The sequence below is a fragment of the Salmo trutta genome, chromosome 15, assembly GCF_901001165.1.
Source record: "Salmo trutta chromosome 15, fSalTru1.1, whole genome shotgun sequence".
Lineage (NCBI taxonomy): Eukaryota > Metazoa > Chordata > Actinopteri > Salmoniformes > Salmonidae > Salmo > Salmo trutta.
The window spans coordinates 35,824,809-35,841,552 of NC_042971.1; the positions used below are offsets into that span (position 1 = coordinate 35,824,809).

General features: G+C 47.9%; 1 protein-coding gene across 2 annotated transcripts in view; it reads left to right on the forward strand.

The window, feature by feature from the left end:
• LOC115148894 (UV radiation resistance-associated gene protein) overlaps nucleotides 1-16,744 on the forward strand; it is a 161,027-nt gene that overhangs the window by 52,570 nt on the left and 91,713 nt on the right. For both annotated transcript variants that reach the window (XM_029691190.1, XM_029691191.1), the window contains exons 8-11: nucleotides 2,731-2,857; nucleotides 8,041-8,125; nucleotides 12,685-12,784; nucleotides 13,204-13,264. In XM_029691190.1, the coding sequence (XP_029547050.1) occupies nucleotides 2,731-2,857; nucleotides 8,041-8,125; nucleotides 12,685-12,784; nucleotides 13,204-13,264 (373 nt within the window). The remainder of the gene's footprint in view (nucleotides 1-2,730; nucleotides 2,858-8,040; nucleotides 8,126-12,684; nucleotides 12,785-13,203; nucleotides 13,265-16,744) is intronic.

Sequence of the window (16,744 nt, forward strand, 5' to 3'; positions counted from 1 at the left end):
CCAAACCATCTCAATTGGGTTGAGGTCAGGTGAGTTTGGAGGCCAGGTCATCTGATGCAGCACTCCATCACTCCTTCTTCGTCAAACAGCTCTGGATCCAGAGCTGAGCTCAAACAGCTCTGACAAAGACACTGCGATTGGAACCAAAAATCACTAATTTGGACTAATCAGACCAATGGACAGATTTCCACTGGTCTAATGTCCATTGCTCGTGTTTCTTGGCCCAAGCAAGTCTCTTCTTATTATTGGTGTCCTTTAGTAGTGGTTTCTTTACAGCAATTCAACCATGAAGGCCTGATTCACACAGTCTCCTCTGAACAGTTGATGTTGAGATGTGTATGTTATTTGAACTCTGAAGTATTTATTTGGCCTGCAATCTGAGATGCAGTTAACTGTAATTAACTTGTCCTCTGCAGCAGAGGTAACTCTGGGTCTTCCTTTCCTGTGGCGGTCCTCGTGACAGCCAGTTTCATCATAATGGTTGATGATTTTTGCGACTGAACTTTGAAAGTTCTTGATATTTTCTGTATTGACTGACCTTCATGTCTTAAAGTAATGATGGACTGTCGTTTCTATTTGCTTATTTGAGCTGTTCTTGCCATAATATGGACTTGGTCTTTTACCAAAGGGCTATCTTCAGTATACCACTCCTACCTTGTCACAACACAACTGATTGGCTCAAACGCATTCAGAAGGCAAGAAATTCCGCAAATGAACTTTTAACACGGCACACCTGTTAATTGAAATGCATTCCAGGTCACTGCCTCATGAAGCTGGTTGAGAGAATGCCAAGAGCGTACAAAGCAAAGGGAGGCTACTTTGAAGATTCTCAAACATAAAATATATTTTGATTTGTTTAACAGTTTTTCTGGTTACTACTTGATTCCATATGTGTTATTTCATAGTTTTGATGCGCATGCATCACACACACACACACACACGCATACACAATACATGACCAGAAGTATGTGGACACCTGCTCGTCGAACATCTCATTCCAAAATCATGGGCGTTAATATGGAGTTGGTGCCCCCCCACTCTTCTGGGAAGGCTTTCCACTGAATGTTGGAACATTGCAGCGGGGACTTCCATTCAGCCACAAGAGTATTAGTTAGGTCGGGCACTGATGTTGGGCGATTAGGCCTGGCTCGCAGTCGGCGTTTTGATTCATCCCAAAGGTGTTTGATTGGGTTGAGGTCAGGGCACTGTGCAGGCCAGTCAAGTTCTTCCACACCGATCTCGACAAACTATTTCTGTATGGACCTCACTTTGTCCACGGGGGCATTGTCTTGCTGAAACAGGAAAGGCCCTTCCGCAAACTGTTGCCACAAAGTTGGAAGCACAGAATCGCTAAAATGTAATTGTATGCTGGTGCATTAAGATTTCCCTTCACTGAAACTAAGGGGACCATCCCAAACCATGAATTACAGCCCCAGACCATTATTCCTACTCCACCAAACTTTACAGTTGCCACAATGCATTGCGGCAGGTAGCGTTCTTCTGGCATCCGCCAAACCAATTCCCTAGTCGGACTGTCAGATGGTGAAGCGTGATTCATCTCCAGAGAGAACGCATTGCCAAGTTCAATGGCGGCGAGCTTTACACCACTCCAGCCGACACTTGGCGTTGTGCATGGATATCTTAGGTTTGTGTGCCGCTGCTTGGCCATGGAAACCCATTTCATGAAGCTCCTGACGAACAGTTCTTGTGCTGACGTTGCTTCCAGTGGCAGTTTGGAACTTGGTATTGAGTGGTGCAACCGAAGACAGATGATATTTGCGTGCTTCAGCACTCGGCGGTCCCGTTCTGTGAGCTTGTGTGGCCTACCACTTCGCGGCTGAGCAGTTGTTGCTCCTATACGCTTCCACCTCACAATAACAGCACTTACAGTTGACCGGGGCAGCTCTAGCAGGGCAGAAATCTGACGAACTGACTTGTTGGAAAGGTGGCATCCTATTTCGGTACCATGTTGAAAGTCACTGAGCTCTTCATTAAGGCCATTCTACTGCCAATGTTTGTCTATGGAGATGTCTATGTGCTCGATTTTATACACCTGTCAGCAACAGATGTGGCTGAAATAGCGAAATCCACTAATTTTGTCCACATACTTTTGTGTTTATACCACACATTATTAAGATCTGATCATTTGAACATGTATTCACATGACTTGATTCATAAAATGTGTCCAAAGACTAAATATAGTACAATATCAAAAAATTGTATTGTAGACAAACACTTTGGCCAATTGAAGAATCATTTTTTCTGATTTGTCCATCAGTAAGCTCAGAGAACAAGTGTACCAAAGGAAATTATACATTTCCGTTATGGACACGAAGGGGTTAACTCGTTTTTGCCCTCTGTATGAGGATCTCCAATTTCTCTCGTGAGGGCTTTTGGAAGGGTTCTTTTGAAAGACCTTGTTTGAGGCCCCGCTTGGCTTCATCCATCAAGTATTGACAGTGTATAATGGGTTATGAGAGGCGTATTGAATGAGTTTGTTATGGGATTGGCCCTAGATTGTGTGGCTTGTTCTGAGAGACCTAATGGGGATATGGTGTTGAATAATGAAAAGCACTTGCTGTGGTGAAACATATATATATATATATATATATATATATATATATATATATATATATATATATATATACTCTCTTTCTTTTTCTTTCTCACACTGTTTATTCTTCATTTTCTCCTCTCCACCTCTCTCCTTTCTTCGCTCTCTCTCTGCAGAAGAAGGAGCGGGAGTGTATGCAGCTGCGTCTCGGGATGCTACGAGGTGAGCTGGAGAGACAGAGGAAGGTGCTGGGCCGGGAGACAGACCTGCGGCAGAAGGAGAGAGCACAGCTTCAGAAGAAAGGTAAGGTGTAATTTGGAGTTAGACACAATTGACTGGCATTTTTCCAAGCCACGAGATATTAAAATGTCAAATTGAGTATAGTGTGGGGACTGGGGTCCATATGGGATTGTACTCCTGTTATGTACCTTACACTGGGGTTGCCCTAAACGGCACCCTAGTATTCTGTGTAGTGCACTACCTTTGACAGATCCTGCGAGACTGGTATGCTGAAGGTCAGCCAACTGCTGTTCTTGGACTACTTATTTTACTGCATGTTCCACTCCAGACCATTACAGTACAGTAGAGTACAGTACAGCACCTCACACACAGGAAACCTCTTTCACTGTTGACCGGCTGGAGTCTCTGAGTCACTCCACTACAGTGACAGTTTTCCCCCTGGCCGTGCGACACTCTCAGACAGAGACTTTTCTGTGCCGGCCAGCCAAGTTGTTCTACCAGGGCCGGTACCAGGGCCGGTAATGTAACCCGTTAGCGTTTTATGGCGTCGTTGAGTCAATTATATGGGTTCAATAACAGAATAACTGCCGGCTGTATCATGTCTGGGATGGGTGGGTTTGTTTTACTGGCATGTTTACTGCTCCATATCCGTTATGTCCGCAGGGAAATAAAAAGCCATGCAGAGTTCGTATTCAACACCACCACCATGATGCACAGACAGGTTCACACATGCACACGCACAGAACAGTACATACATACTTGTATGGCATTGATATTAACGTCTTGGCTCATATACTGTAGATATATGGGATTATCCAGGTGGCTTAGATAATTAAGTTCATCACATTTTGTAAGTACGTACACAGCTGTCCTGTACGAAGTATATGCATTCATACATTTTGTGACTGTGAGGTGTGTTATCAACCTTTCATAAAAAATGGCACCTGCTAGACATAGGAGGAATATGAGCAATTAGGGAAGGCACATCGAATGAGCGTCCAGTTTTTTTGAGAGGTCGTGTCTCTGATGGACCTGGGGCCAGATCATGTTGACCCACCACTCCTTCTGGCAGACCCATCCGTGTCCCTCTCTCCGTCTCCCTCCTCCTTCCTCTCCTGGTTTCTCTGACCAGTCTGGTATTGTATTTGTTTAACAGCAGGTTGGGGTGGGCAGTGTTGTTTAACAGCAGGGTATTGTAGGGTGTGTTCAAAGAGGACTGGGGGGACTAAGTCTCTGATGGATCCAGGTTCTGTGTTTGGCCAAAGGGCAGGAAGCCATGGTGGCTTGGTTCTCCCTAAGATGACTTGTGTTATTGATTTCACTGGTCGTCTGCACTGCAGCCCAGCATCCCTGCACACACTGTGTTCATAACCTCCAGGCTCACACACAGTAGGACACACACACACACACACACACACACACACACTACTAGGAGGGGTCAGGGTATGGTTGTCTTTGTGTCCCCGTCCTGACGAATGACCCTTAATCCTCTGTCACCACTCAGACCACTGCTGGACGGAATTCTTGCAGGCTCAGATTAAGAATGTCCTTTGCGCTGAGAGGACATGTGTTTATTTAAAGAGAGAAGGAAAAGTACCTGGTAGTGGACAAGATTAGGTTAGGTATGTATGGTTTCCATAGTAAGAGACCTGGTCACCTGACTCACCTCAGTGAACAAGGAGGACCAGAGTCTCTGATTTCTTCCCACGTCCCCCCCAGGCTGCCCACTAGGCTAGATCACATTGAGCTTTACTGAAACACAGTCAGTGAATGCAGTCTTTAGGATCATATCACATTTGCTCTGTCTGTTTCCGGTCCTCATTCCTTTCTGTGAAGTGACGTTTTTTCAGACGATCCCCTTTACTGTCAAAACAAATGGGGGTCAAACCCAAATATACAGTGCCTACAGGGGTGTTTGTGAGGGTGCAGACATGTGAGGAATGCTAGGAAGCTGGCAGACGCCAGCCGGCTCTCACTGGGTGTGTGTGTGTGTGGGTGGGCTTTTGTGTGTGGGTGGGCTTTTGTGTGTGGGTGGGTGGGCTTTTGTGCGTGGGTGGGTGGGCTTTTGTGCGTGGGTGGGTGGGCGTTTGTGGGTGGGTGGGTGGGTGCTTGTGTGTGGGTGGGTGTTTGTGTGGGTGGGTGGGTGGGTGGGTGTTCGTGTGTGGGTGGGTGGGTGTTCGTGTGTGGGTGGGTGGGTGTTTGTTTGTGTGTGTGTGTGGGTGGGTGGGTGTTTGTGTGTTTGTGGGTGGGTGTGTGGGTGGGTGGGTGTTTGTGTGTGGGTGTTTGTGCGTGGGTGGGTTTTTGTGTGTGTGTGTGTGGATGTTTGTGGGTGGGTGTTTGTGTGTGTCGGTGGTTGTGTATGGGTAGATGTTTGTGTGTGTGGGGGTGTTTGTGGGTGTGTGTGCTACACTCTTGACAGTGTGTGAACTTCTAGCTGATAGGACAGCACCAGGGCCAGGGATCATCTGGATGACAGGTTAACGACTGGCTGTCCAATGGCCACTGATTTGCTATGATGGTGGACTGCATCCCTGGCCCTGTGTTGGTTGTGTGTTTTTGCATGTTTGTGTGTATGCATATTCGTGTGAATGCCTGTGTTTGTGTGTGTTTGTGTAAGAGGCTCGAGGAGAGCTGTGATTCTTCACCGAGACAAAGCCCAGAGAAGACGGAGCGTTATTTTAACCTTAACCCCCACAGCCTCCTGCTTAATGTACAGTCATGGCGTCAACACTACTCTTCCTCTGGTTCGCTTTTTTCTTGTCACAATTTCCTCTCGCCTAATATTCCCCTCTACCACCTTGAGCAGACGTTATAAATTAGGGCAGTAAAAAGTCTTGGTTATTTACAGTTATTTTCACTCTCTGCCTCCCCACCGAGGCGACTGAAGGCCAATAAACGTCAGTGGCGGAGTCAGTAACCCAGAGTTAAGAGTCAAGGTTTTTTAAAGTGGCGAGAGATGTGGGGGTGTCTATCATATCAACACTGGACTTAGCTCAGCACTCTGGTCCCCACACTAAACCTAGCACCATTACACCCACAGTCACCAGCTCCCTCAGCTGCACAGTGGCCATGTTGAGTGAGTGAGGGCGACTATCTTACTAATGAGTGATTGAGTGGTATAACTGGACCTGGGCCTAGAGGAGATATAATAGGACCAACCAGAGACAACTTTCTCACTGTCATTCATTGTCTTTCTCTTTCTCCCTCTAATAATTTTTCCTCTCTTCAACTGTAGTACTTCTCTCTCTCTCTCTTCTCTCTCTCTCTCTTCCCCCCCACTTCTTATTAAAGGGCAGACATCCTGTGATGTTTCATGGCTATCTGTCTCGTACCAACACGGGTCACAGCTCAGTTACTTCCTCCATCGTTACACAGTAACACAACCTGTCCTTGTTTCATGCTTTTATCCCCTTGTACCTTCAGCTTTCCTTTGCTCTCTCTCTCTCTCCCTCCCTTCCACTTTCTCTCTTTACTCTCTCTCTCCCTCTCCTCACACACACACACACACACACACACACGTTCCTCTCTCTCACTCACTCTCTCTATTTCGCTTTCCTTTCTACTGAGATGGAAAGAGGTAGCTCCTTATATTAGGACGTGTGGCCGTTTTTCCGCTTGTGACATGGAGGTGGTGAAGGTGGATATTATTATTTTGTCTCTGAGGAGAGAACACAACATTGGTGGGTGGTGAAAGAATAACATCTCTAAAGCTGTGTGACATAGCTAAACATGGCACCATAGCCTTCTACACACACACACACACATTTTTACACACACGTGTCTCCATTTGTTTTAGTTTGGCGGCAGAGGCTTTGATGCGTTGGCGAGAGGGATGGAGGGATGGTGTGGGGGGGGGGGGGGTGTAGTGGCGGTTACATAAAAGCCTAGGAGAGCTCAGGGCCTATGCAGGCGAAGGGGGACCCAACCTTTTGAACACTGTTTTTGAGACATCGTTTAAACCAAACGGGCTGACTAATCTGCCCAATCACAAACAGTATCTTTCTTGTCATCCCTAATCTGATGAAGATTTGGCCCTGGCACCCGAACCTCCCCTTCTGTCTTTCTCCTTGCACCCCCCCCCCTCTTTGGACTTTCTGTCTGGGCAGACCAGCTTTGACAGGTAACATGCAGTGGAAGAGAGGTTCATTTGAACCAGCTGGGTTTTAAAATGTGTCTAAAGACGAGTGTGTATTGGAGCCTCACTTATCCACTCTCCATTCAGCCTGTCAACAGCAGGGTACATGAGATGGGATGGTTGGGAGAAGTAGGGGTTGGTACTGATGTCTGATAGCCAGATCATATTTGTTCAGGTGAAGATGTTTGCCTTTTTGAATGTGGCGCTGTACGTGCAGTACCAAAGTCAGGTGTTTTCTATTAACACACAAAACCATGCTCGTTCATTTAGTCCAAAACTCTTTGTCCCATCGTACGTTGTTCCAGGTGCAGAGTTTGGACTGTGGTTTTAATATGCCTAGGTTCATCCGTATCGCTGTTACATTTGTAATCACTCGTCCTTATCTAAATGCTTTTATTTATTTGACTTTATTTGACTACAAAAGTCAAACAAATCCTAGCATCATTATTCATGTGTAGTGGTTTTATATGATGCGTGTCGGAAGGAAATAGTTTTTTCCTGACCAAAGTAACCGTGTGATGTTTCCAGTGTTTAATGTGGAAGGCCTTAGATCAAGAAACACGCCCAGACACCTGTGTAAAGTTACCAGAACAGAACTCACTTGGTAATTTACCACCTAATTTTCTCTTTCTTTCTCTCTCTCCCTCTTACTTTCATGTCTCTCGCTATCACTCTCTTTCTCGGTCATATTCATCTCTCCCTTTCTTTCGATCTCTCTGTCTTCTCATATTCCTCTCTCTCTCTCATATCTCTCTCTCTCTCATATCTCTCTCTCTCATATCTCTCTCTCTCTCTCTCATATCTCTCTCTCTCTCTCTCTCATATCTCTCTCTCTCTCTCTCATATCTATCTCTCTCTCTCTCATATCTCTCTCTCTCATATCTCTCTCTCTCTCATATCTCTCTCTCTCTCTCTCTCTCTCTCTCTCTCTCTCTCTCATATCTCTCTCTCTCTCTCTCTCTCTCTCATATCTATCTCTCTCTCTCTCATATCTCTCTCTCTCATATCTCTCTCTCTCTCTCTCATATCTCTCTCTCTCTCATATCTCTCTCTCTCTCATATCTCTCTCTCTCTCTCTCTCTCTCTCTCTCTCTCTCTCATCTCTCCCTAGAGGAAGCGTTCTCCACCAAACACCACAGTCTGGCGATGGAGAGGGAGTCGTTAACAGAGCAGCAGAAAGAATGCACTGCCAAAAGGTACGTGTCAACCTGTAATTGAAGCATTTATTTATCCATGCACACACACACAGACACACACACTCACACCCACGCTCCATCCCGTTGGTTCACCACGCCATCTGCTAGAAATTACCCAGGCCCCACAGAATGGTGTGTTCTAATATGCTGTCAATTGTTCTAAATGCTGTGGGGAGATTACATTCTGCTTACAAAGAGGGGGTGTTGGCTCGGCGCTGCCTATTTGTGTTTTTAGCCCTAGCGAGAATAAGCAGATTGTGTCAAAGACCAGTCTGATGTGTTTGCCTTGGCCTGCAGGGGTGCACCCTGGGTACAGAGTTTGTTTGGCTGGGTACCTGGCAGTGATGGGGCCAAGGCAGAGCAGAAGCAACAGCACTGCTACAGTAAACACACTAGTTATAGCTGGCCGGCAAAGAAACCCACCAACGCATCATGTAACCAGGGAAATGTATTTTGACACTCATGCATCTGCCTAACGTCCATCCCTGGAAAAAAAGCGTATTTAAAGTTCATTGGGCAAAACAAGAAGTGTTTGTTAGGGAGAGTTGCTGAGTTCATGTAATAACCAGGTTTCTGGAAATGTGTCAGTCTTTGATGGTTTGGGTTTGATGTGGGAATTGAGGGTCTTGCGTCTGGGCTTAACCAGAAGAGATAACAGAAAGCCTGCTGGACTGAGATGTGAGGTTTCTATGAAGGAAGGATCAAATGATTAACATGGTAATCATCTGGATCTTCTGAATCTACAAAGCCACCACAGTAAGACCAGAGATTTTCAACTGTGTAATGGTGAGGGCCAAGGCAGGAGGCCGACCACAGGCAGAGCAGAATGGGGTGACGAGGAGCATGGAGGAAAGGCTGTTCATATCCAATGATCATTTTCTCCCAACACCTTTTCATCTGTCTGAATTGATGGGCCATTATCCACAAAACTCTACTCCCCAAGTGCTGGTTTAAATAGTTGAATGGGGGACACACACATAGTCACACATGTTCACACACAATGTACACATAGGCCATACTGTATATATTTACACACACACACACACACACACACACACACACACACACACACACACACACACACACACACACACACACACACACACACACACACACACACACACACACACTTTTGAGTTCTCTGACTTGTCTGAAGTCAGACTCCAGTAGCTGTCAAGAGGTGGACATAAGAAAGCAAACATTATTCCAGACGTTTCCTCTTCTCACCTAGGCAGGTCAGGCTGATGGGTTGTCCCCCCCCGCCAAGTCGGCTAATGGAACAGCCCAGGGCTGGTCTAAGGGGCCTGTGGTGATTTTTGGACCTGTCCCGGGGGGGAAAAGAGTGGCTGGTAATTTGGCAGTTATGATAATTGAGTTGCTATTACAATTACTGTGGAGATGATTCAGAGCTGAGCCATTACGTCTCCCTCATCCAGGCCTGGGCCAAGACAAACACACCCTTGCTGTTCTCTTCAACCTCAGTTTCCAATTAACGCACCGTCACCCCTCATTACTAACGGACACCCTAGCTACCCTCCATCCATCCCTCACCCCACCTCCCCATCCCCCTACCTGCACCCTTATTCTCTCCCTCTCTCTCTTCCTCCCAAGCTTTACTGAGATGTCAGGTCTCGCCTCACATCTTTCCCCATCCACACTCTTGTTGTTTTTCTCTCTCATGTTATTCATATAGACGGAGTATACCAAACATTAAGAACACTTTCCTTGAGTTGCACCCCCCCTTTCGCCCTTGAACAGCCTCAGTTCGTCGGGGCATGGACTCTACAAGGCGTCAAGCTTTCCACAGGGATGCTGGCCCATGTTGACTCCAATGCTTCCCGCAGTTGTCAAGTTGGCTGGATGTCCTTTGAGTGGGGGACTATTTTTGAAACACACGGGAAAACCCAGCAGCATTGCAGTTCTTGACACAGTCAAACCGGTGTAACTGGCACCTACTACTACCATACCCTGTTCAAAGGCACTTTAAATCTTTTGTCTTGCCCATTCAGCCTCTGAGTGGCACACATACTGTACACAATCCATGTCTCAATTGTGTTAGGTTAATTATGGATTTTTAAGCCTTGTCTCCTCACGTTCATCTACACTGATTTGAAGTGGATTTATAAGGGATCATATTGTAGCTTTCACCTGGATTCACCTGGTCAGTCTATGTCATGGAAAGAGCATGTGTTCCTAATGTTTGATACACTCAGTGTATATTACTGTATTGTACAGTACCTTCTCTGTCTCTCTCCCATCCCCCCTTCCCCTCTTCATCACCTCCTCATCTTTCCCTTATACCCATTTCCTGTCATTTCCCCCTTTCTATCCTCCTGCCTTTCTATATCCCTGTCTATTTGATCCAGTTGCTTCTCTTCTCGGTCCCCAGTCCTCCCTCTGTGCTCTTCTCTTCTCTGTCCCCAGTCCTCCTTCTGTTCTCTTCTCTTCTCTGTCCCCAGTCCTCCTTTTGTTCTCTTCTCTTTTCTGTCCCCAGTCCTCCCTCTGTTCTCTTCTCTTCTCTGTCCCCAGTCCTCCCTCTGTTCTCTTCTCTTCTCTGTCCCCAGTCCTCCCTCTGTTCTCTTCTCTTTTCTGTCCCCAGTCCTCCCTCTGTTCTCTTCTCTGTCCCCAGTCCTCCCTCTGTTCTCTTCTCTGTCCCCAGTCCTCCCTCTGTTCTCTTCTCTTCTCTGTCCCCAGTCATCCCTCTGTTCTCTTCTGTTCTCTGTCCCCAGTCCTCCCTCTGTTCTCTTCTGTTCTCTGTCCCCAGTCCTCCATCTGTTCTCTTCTCTTCTCTGTCCCCAGTCCTCCCTCTGTTCTCTTCTCTTCTCTGTCCCCAGTCCTCCCTCTGTTCTCTTCTCTTCTCTGTCCCCAGTCCTCCCTCTGTTCTCTTCTCTTCTCTGTCCCCAGTCCTCCCTCTGTTCTCTTCTCTTTTCTGTCCCCAGTCCTCCCTCTGTTCTCTTCTCTGTCCCCAGTCCTCCCTCTGTTCTCTTCTCTGTCCCCAGTCCTCCCTCTGTTCTCTTCTCTTCTCTGTCCCCAGTCCTCCCTCTGTTCTCTTCTGTTCTCTGTCCCCAGTCCTCCCTCTGTTCTCTTCTGTTCTCTGTCCCCAGTCATCCCTCTGTTCTCTTCTGTTCTCTGTCCCCAGTCCTCCCTCTGTTCTCTTCTGTTCTCTGTCCCCAGTCCTCCATCTGTTCTCTTCTCTTCTCTGTCCCCAGTCCTCCCTCTGTTCTCTTCTCTTCTCTGTCCCCAGTCCTCCCTCTGTTCTCTTCTCTTCTCTGTCCCCAGTCCTCCCTCTGTTCTCTTCTCTGTCCCCAGTTCTCCCTCTGTTCTCTTCTCTGTCCCCAGTCCTCCCTCTGTTCTCTTCTCTGTCCCCAGTCCTCCCTCTGTTCTCTTCTCTGTCCCCAGTCCTCCCTCTGTTCTCTTCTCTGTCCCCAGTCCTCCCTCTGTTCTCTTCTCTGTCCCCAGTCCTCCCTCTGTTCTCTTCTCTGTCCCCAGTCCTCCCTCTGTTCTCTTCTCTGTCCCCAGTCCTCCCTCTGTTCTCTTCTCTGTCCCCAGTCCTCCCTCTGTTCTCTTCTCTGTCCCCAGTCCTCCCTCTGTTCTCTTCTCTGTCCCCAGTCCTCCCTCTGTTCTCTTCTCTGTCCCCAGTCCTCCCTCTGTTCTCTTCTCTGTCCCCAGTCCTCCCTCTGTTCTCTTCTCTGTCCCCAGTCCTCCCTCTGTTCTCTTCTCTTCTCTGTCCCCAGTCCTCCCTCTGTTCTCTTCTCTTCTCTGTCCCCAGTCCTCCCTCTGTTCTCTTCTGTTCTCTGTCCCCAGTCCTCCCTCTGTTCTCTTCTGTTCTCTGTCCCCAGTCCTCCCTCTGTTCTCTTCTCTTCTCTGTCCCCAGTCCTCCCTCTGTTCTCTTCTGTTCTCTGTCCCCAGTCCTCCCTCTGTTCTCTTCTGTTCTCTGTCCCCAGTCCTCCCTCTGTTCTCTTCTCTTCTCTGTCCCCAGTCCTCCCTCTGTTCTCTTCTCTTCTCTGTCCCCAGTCCTCCCTCTGTTCTCTTCTCTTCTCTGTCCCCAGTCCTCCCTCTGTTCTCTTCTCTTCTCTGTCCCCAGTCCTCCCTCTGTTCTCTTCTCTTCTCTGTCCCCAGTCCTCCCTCTGTTCTCTTCTCTTCTCTGTCCCCAGTCCTCCCTCTGTTCTCTTCTCTTCTCGGTCCCCAGTCCTCCCTCTGTTCTCTGTCCCCAGTCCTCCCTCTGTTCTCTTCTCTTCTCGGTCCCCAGTCCTCCCTCTGTTCTCTTCTGTTCTCTGTCCCCAGTCCTCCCTCTGTTCTCTTCTCTGTCCCCAGTCCTCCCTCTGTTCTCTTCTGTTCTCTGTCCCCAGTCCTCCATCTGTTCTCTTCTCTGTCCCCAGTCCTCCCTCTGTTCTCTTCTCTTCTCTGTCCCCAGTCCTCCCTCTGTTCTCTTCTCTGTCCCCAGTCCTCCTTCTGTTCTCTTCCTCCTCCTCTGTTACTGTCCTTTTTGTGTTGCTCAGTAATAAGGCAGTGAGTCTGACTGAGTCATCAAGTGACTGTCTCTGTGTCTGTCTCCCCAGAGAGCTGTTCCTCAAGTCCAACGCTCAGCTCACCTTCCGCTGTCGTCAGCTTCTCTCTGAGCTGTCCTACATCTACCCCATCGACGTGGTCACCACGGCAGTGAGTAACCTCCTCCTGAGTAATGCTAGAAATGAGCCTGGTCCCACATACACAGTATAGGCTGTAGTCAGCTCTATGGCATGACAACGATGGCGAACAAAAGAGAGAACCTTGAGTGAGAGAAGAGAAAAGCTTGGGGAGAAATGTTTTCTCAGCCCTTATTAGTCTTTGGAGTGGCCAACCACTTACATTCCCTGTGTTTTGAAATCGGTTAAAGTTTCAATCTGAAATGTTCTGCGACGGAGCTGAACAGCTTAAATACTCAGTGGTCATTAAAATACCATTTCTAAGGAGAGGGCCCTTTTTGCTCCCGAAGCTTTTCCCTTTCCTCTCTCTCTGTTTTCTCTGTTGTTTTCTGAATATGGCATTGTTGGTTCTTGGATTCTCATTCTCATAAAACTTGTTTAATTTCCCTGCAGGCTAATCAATCCGATTATGTCATCTGTGGAGTGAAGCTGCCCAACTCTGAGGATTTCCAAGGTAACCTATCTATTTCAACGGGAAACGGAAGGCTTTGGAGTGACACAGAGACACTCATAAAGCAGGGTGCATCTGCTTCCTTTTATTGAAGGTTCAAACTTCTGACCTCTCTTTTGGTTCCACATCACCATCTACATGTAGTAAATGTGAGCCAGTACTCCGTCTGAGGTTTGTGTGATATCAGTGGTTCCGTGGATCCGTTTTAAGCTGATGCTCTGATCCTCTCCTGTAATTGGGACACTATAGTTGAGTCCCAAATGGCACCCTATTCCCTATGTATTGTGCACTATAATTTGTTGGGGGCACTTCAGCATATAGGGAATGGGGATAGAGTGCAATTGGGACACAGAACAATATCTGCTCTGAGGTACAATGACAAGTGTTTTAGAAGTAGTGGCTGGTGGAAGAGACTCTGTGCAAGACAGCTGTGTTGTATGGGCTAGATGTAATACCTTGATATAGAGTCAGAGTAGTTACACCGGAAAGGTTTCGCCATACTCCCTAGTAGCAACCTTTTGTTAAGTAGCAGGCCCAGGACCCACAGAGTGCTCCCCATCATCCAAGAATGTGGAAATTGCTTCCTGTGTATTTGACCTCTGGAGTCTGTGAATTCTGCTGCCCAGCTACTTTATAAGGACCGGACCCATGGGTGAGAGGGACTGGGAGGTAGTGGAGGGATGAGACTGAAAAAAGGACTCTCTCTCTGAGTTTGTCACACCACTCTGCTGGTCTGTAAGTTCAGCCCACCATTTCTGCGTATTTCTGAATACTGAGTAGTATAATCTGCAAAGTACTATATGTCGTAAGTCTGTCTCATTTACTGTGGGTGTTTTAAAGGCAGCAGATGAGGATTTGGCATTGTGTTTGTGCGCGTTTATACGGCAGAGATCTGAATAAGATGTTGATTCAAGAGGGGCTTACATTTGGAAAGTGTTATTCATCTAATTCCCTCCATGTCACACCCGTATATGTTGTGGAAAATCTGATTTGGGTTTCTCAGCCAGGGAAGCACAACTTCAAAGACATGATGGAGGGGGAAGTGAAGTTGAGGGGTTGAGGCAGGGGGACTAATGAGAGCCAGGTTTCACCAGTGTGCCTTCTTTTAATACCCCTCCTTTGCTATCCCCCGACCTACCCCAACGCTGCCTCGATCTCCAGCCCCCCATTTCCTTGGATGCAGCAGCCTCCCCCTCATCCCCGTCCTGATGGCTCGTCGTTTGTATTTGCAGCGGTGAGTGGCTTCCCATCCCCTGTGGAGATGCTGCCTCACCCCGCGGGGGTGGTAGATATCTAGTGAGTAAACCACGCAGCATGTGGTGTGGCAGTGCAGTAGGAGATGGTGAGGCCTACAGGGGGAGTCCTAACCCACTCACAACCTCCCTCCAACCTGTCCTGCCCTCCCTTCCCTCTCAGCCTTGAGGGACTATGCACGTGGTGTGGCTGTGTAGTAGAACAGAGAGTGAGAGGGACAGAGGCCTATAGGAGGTGAGAAGGAGGGTCTACCTGGTCAGACGTTCCTGTCTAACACCACCTTAACCACTACACCTATACAGCAGCCCAGCCTGAAACTACCCCATCATAGAGGCCTGACCTTTGACACTTCACCCCTGCTCTGATTTCTGTGGGGCCCTCCCTGAGAGCTGGGCCAGCCCAGTATTAAGCCGATCATGTCTGGAACTGTGTTGTTGCTGGGTGACAGACAGGAGAGGGCTGCCTGCAGGGTAGGATGTGGTAGATTAGTGAGCCACTGGGGTCAGGGCTGCACAGCCTAATCCAACCAGCCTTGCCTGGGGAGACTGAGGGGAGAAGGTAGAGGGGTGATGCTGGAGGTGACTGGGGACCGGAGATGGGAGAGGCTGGAGAAGGTGAGGGGAGAGAAGAGAGAGGATAGGTTGGATGAGAGACTGGAGGAGACAGAAGAGGAGCAGGGAGGGGAGGCTGGAGAAGGTGAGGGGAGAGAAGAGAGAGGATAGGTTGGATGAGAGCCTGGAGGAGACAGAAGAGGAGCAGGGAGGGGAGGCTGGAGAAGGTGAGGGGAGAGAAGAGAGAGGATAGGTTGGATGAGAGCCTGGAGGAAACAGAAGAGGAGCAGGGAGGGGAGGCTGGAGAAGGTGAGGGGAGAGAAGAGAGAGGATAGGTTGGATGAGAGCCTGGAGGAGACAGAAGAGGAGCAGGGAGGGGAGGCTGGAGAAGGTGAGGGGAGAGAAGAGAGAGGATAGGTTGGATGAGAGACTGGAGGAGACAGAAGAGGAGCAGGGAGGGGAGGCTGGAGAAGGTGAGGGGAGAGAAGAGAGAGGATAGGTTGGATGAGAGCCTGGAGGAGACAGAAGAGGAGCAGGGAGGGGAGGCTGGAGAAGGTGAGGGGAGAGAAGAGAGAGGATAGGTTGGATGAGAGACTGGAGGAGACAGAAGAGGAGAAGGGAGGGGAGGCTGGAGAAGGTGAGGGGAGAGAAGAGAGAGGATATGTTGGATGAGAGACTGGAGGAGACAGAAGAGGAGCAGGGAGGGGAGGCTGGAGAAGGTGAGGGGAGAGAAGAGAGAGGATAGGTTGGATGAGAGACTGGAGGAGAGAGGAGAGAGGAGGGGAGGCTGGAGAAGGTGAGGGGAGAGGGGACTTGCTGCTAAGAAGAAGGGGTAGTGGGGTGGAAACAAGCCCCCCAGTGCTTTCTCTCTCTCTGAGGTAACTAAGTCCTCATTTGAGGCTACCTGACTTTGGATTTAAAAGGTTCTCCATTTGCCCCAGTACATGTCAGTTAGACTTATGATTCCTTTATCTGACATTCCTGTTGGATAGAACTAGTGTTATAGAAAGTATTGGCATTATAAAAGGTAGTCAGCTTCATGGCCTCTGCTGGTATCAGAGGTGCAGACACAAGAATTGTATAGTTCAGGGTCTTCTAGTTATACACCAAAGCACTCCTAGTCAACTATTCACTGAGGCAGCGGTCTGTTATTCCAAAGCATTAAGACAAAAGCACTATGATTTGGGGATTTGGAAAGTATAAGCACTTTGCCCGGAGCAATGTCCTGTTGCTCGGCAGTTGAGAACTTGAAACAACTTAATGTGCTGTCAAAGAAAGCAGTTCCTTTACTTCAACGAGGTGGTGGACCTGTTTTCTAGTCAGAAATGTTCATGAAACCAGAACCGTCTAATTTTCCCCTAAAATGCAATTGAGCCCAGCAGGGATAGTTTTACGTGACTCTTTTGCTTTTCACGCACATTTCTGAAATAAATGAAGTATTTTTAAGTAAATTAGGTATTCTACAGCAGTTGAAGTTTTCTTGCGTGTTGCGTCGCCAAAAACCCACTCTATGTCATTTCGAAAACACTTTGCCCATGTAAATGTGCCTGCTTTTCATCAGTGTGATTACTTGGTTACCAAAGTTTTTTCCAGTTTGTGACGTCTTTATTATATTACCACGTACCAATTATATTGCCACGTTACGATTTGATCTTTCATTTCAACGTAATGAACTTAT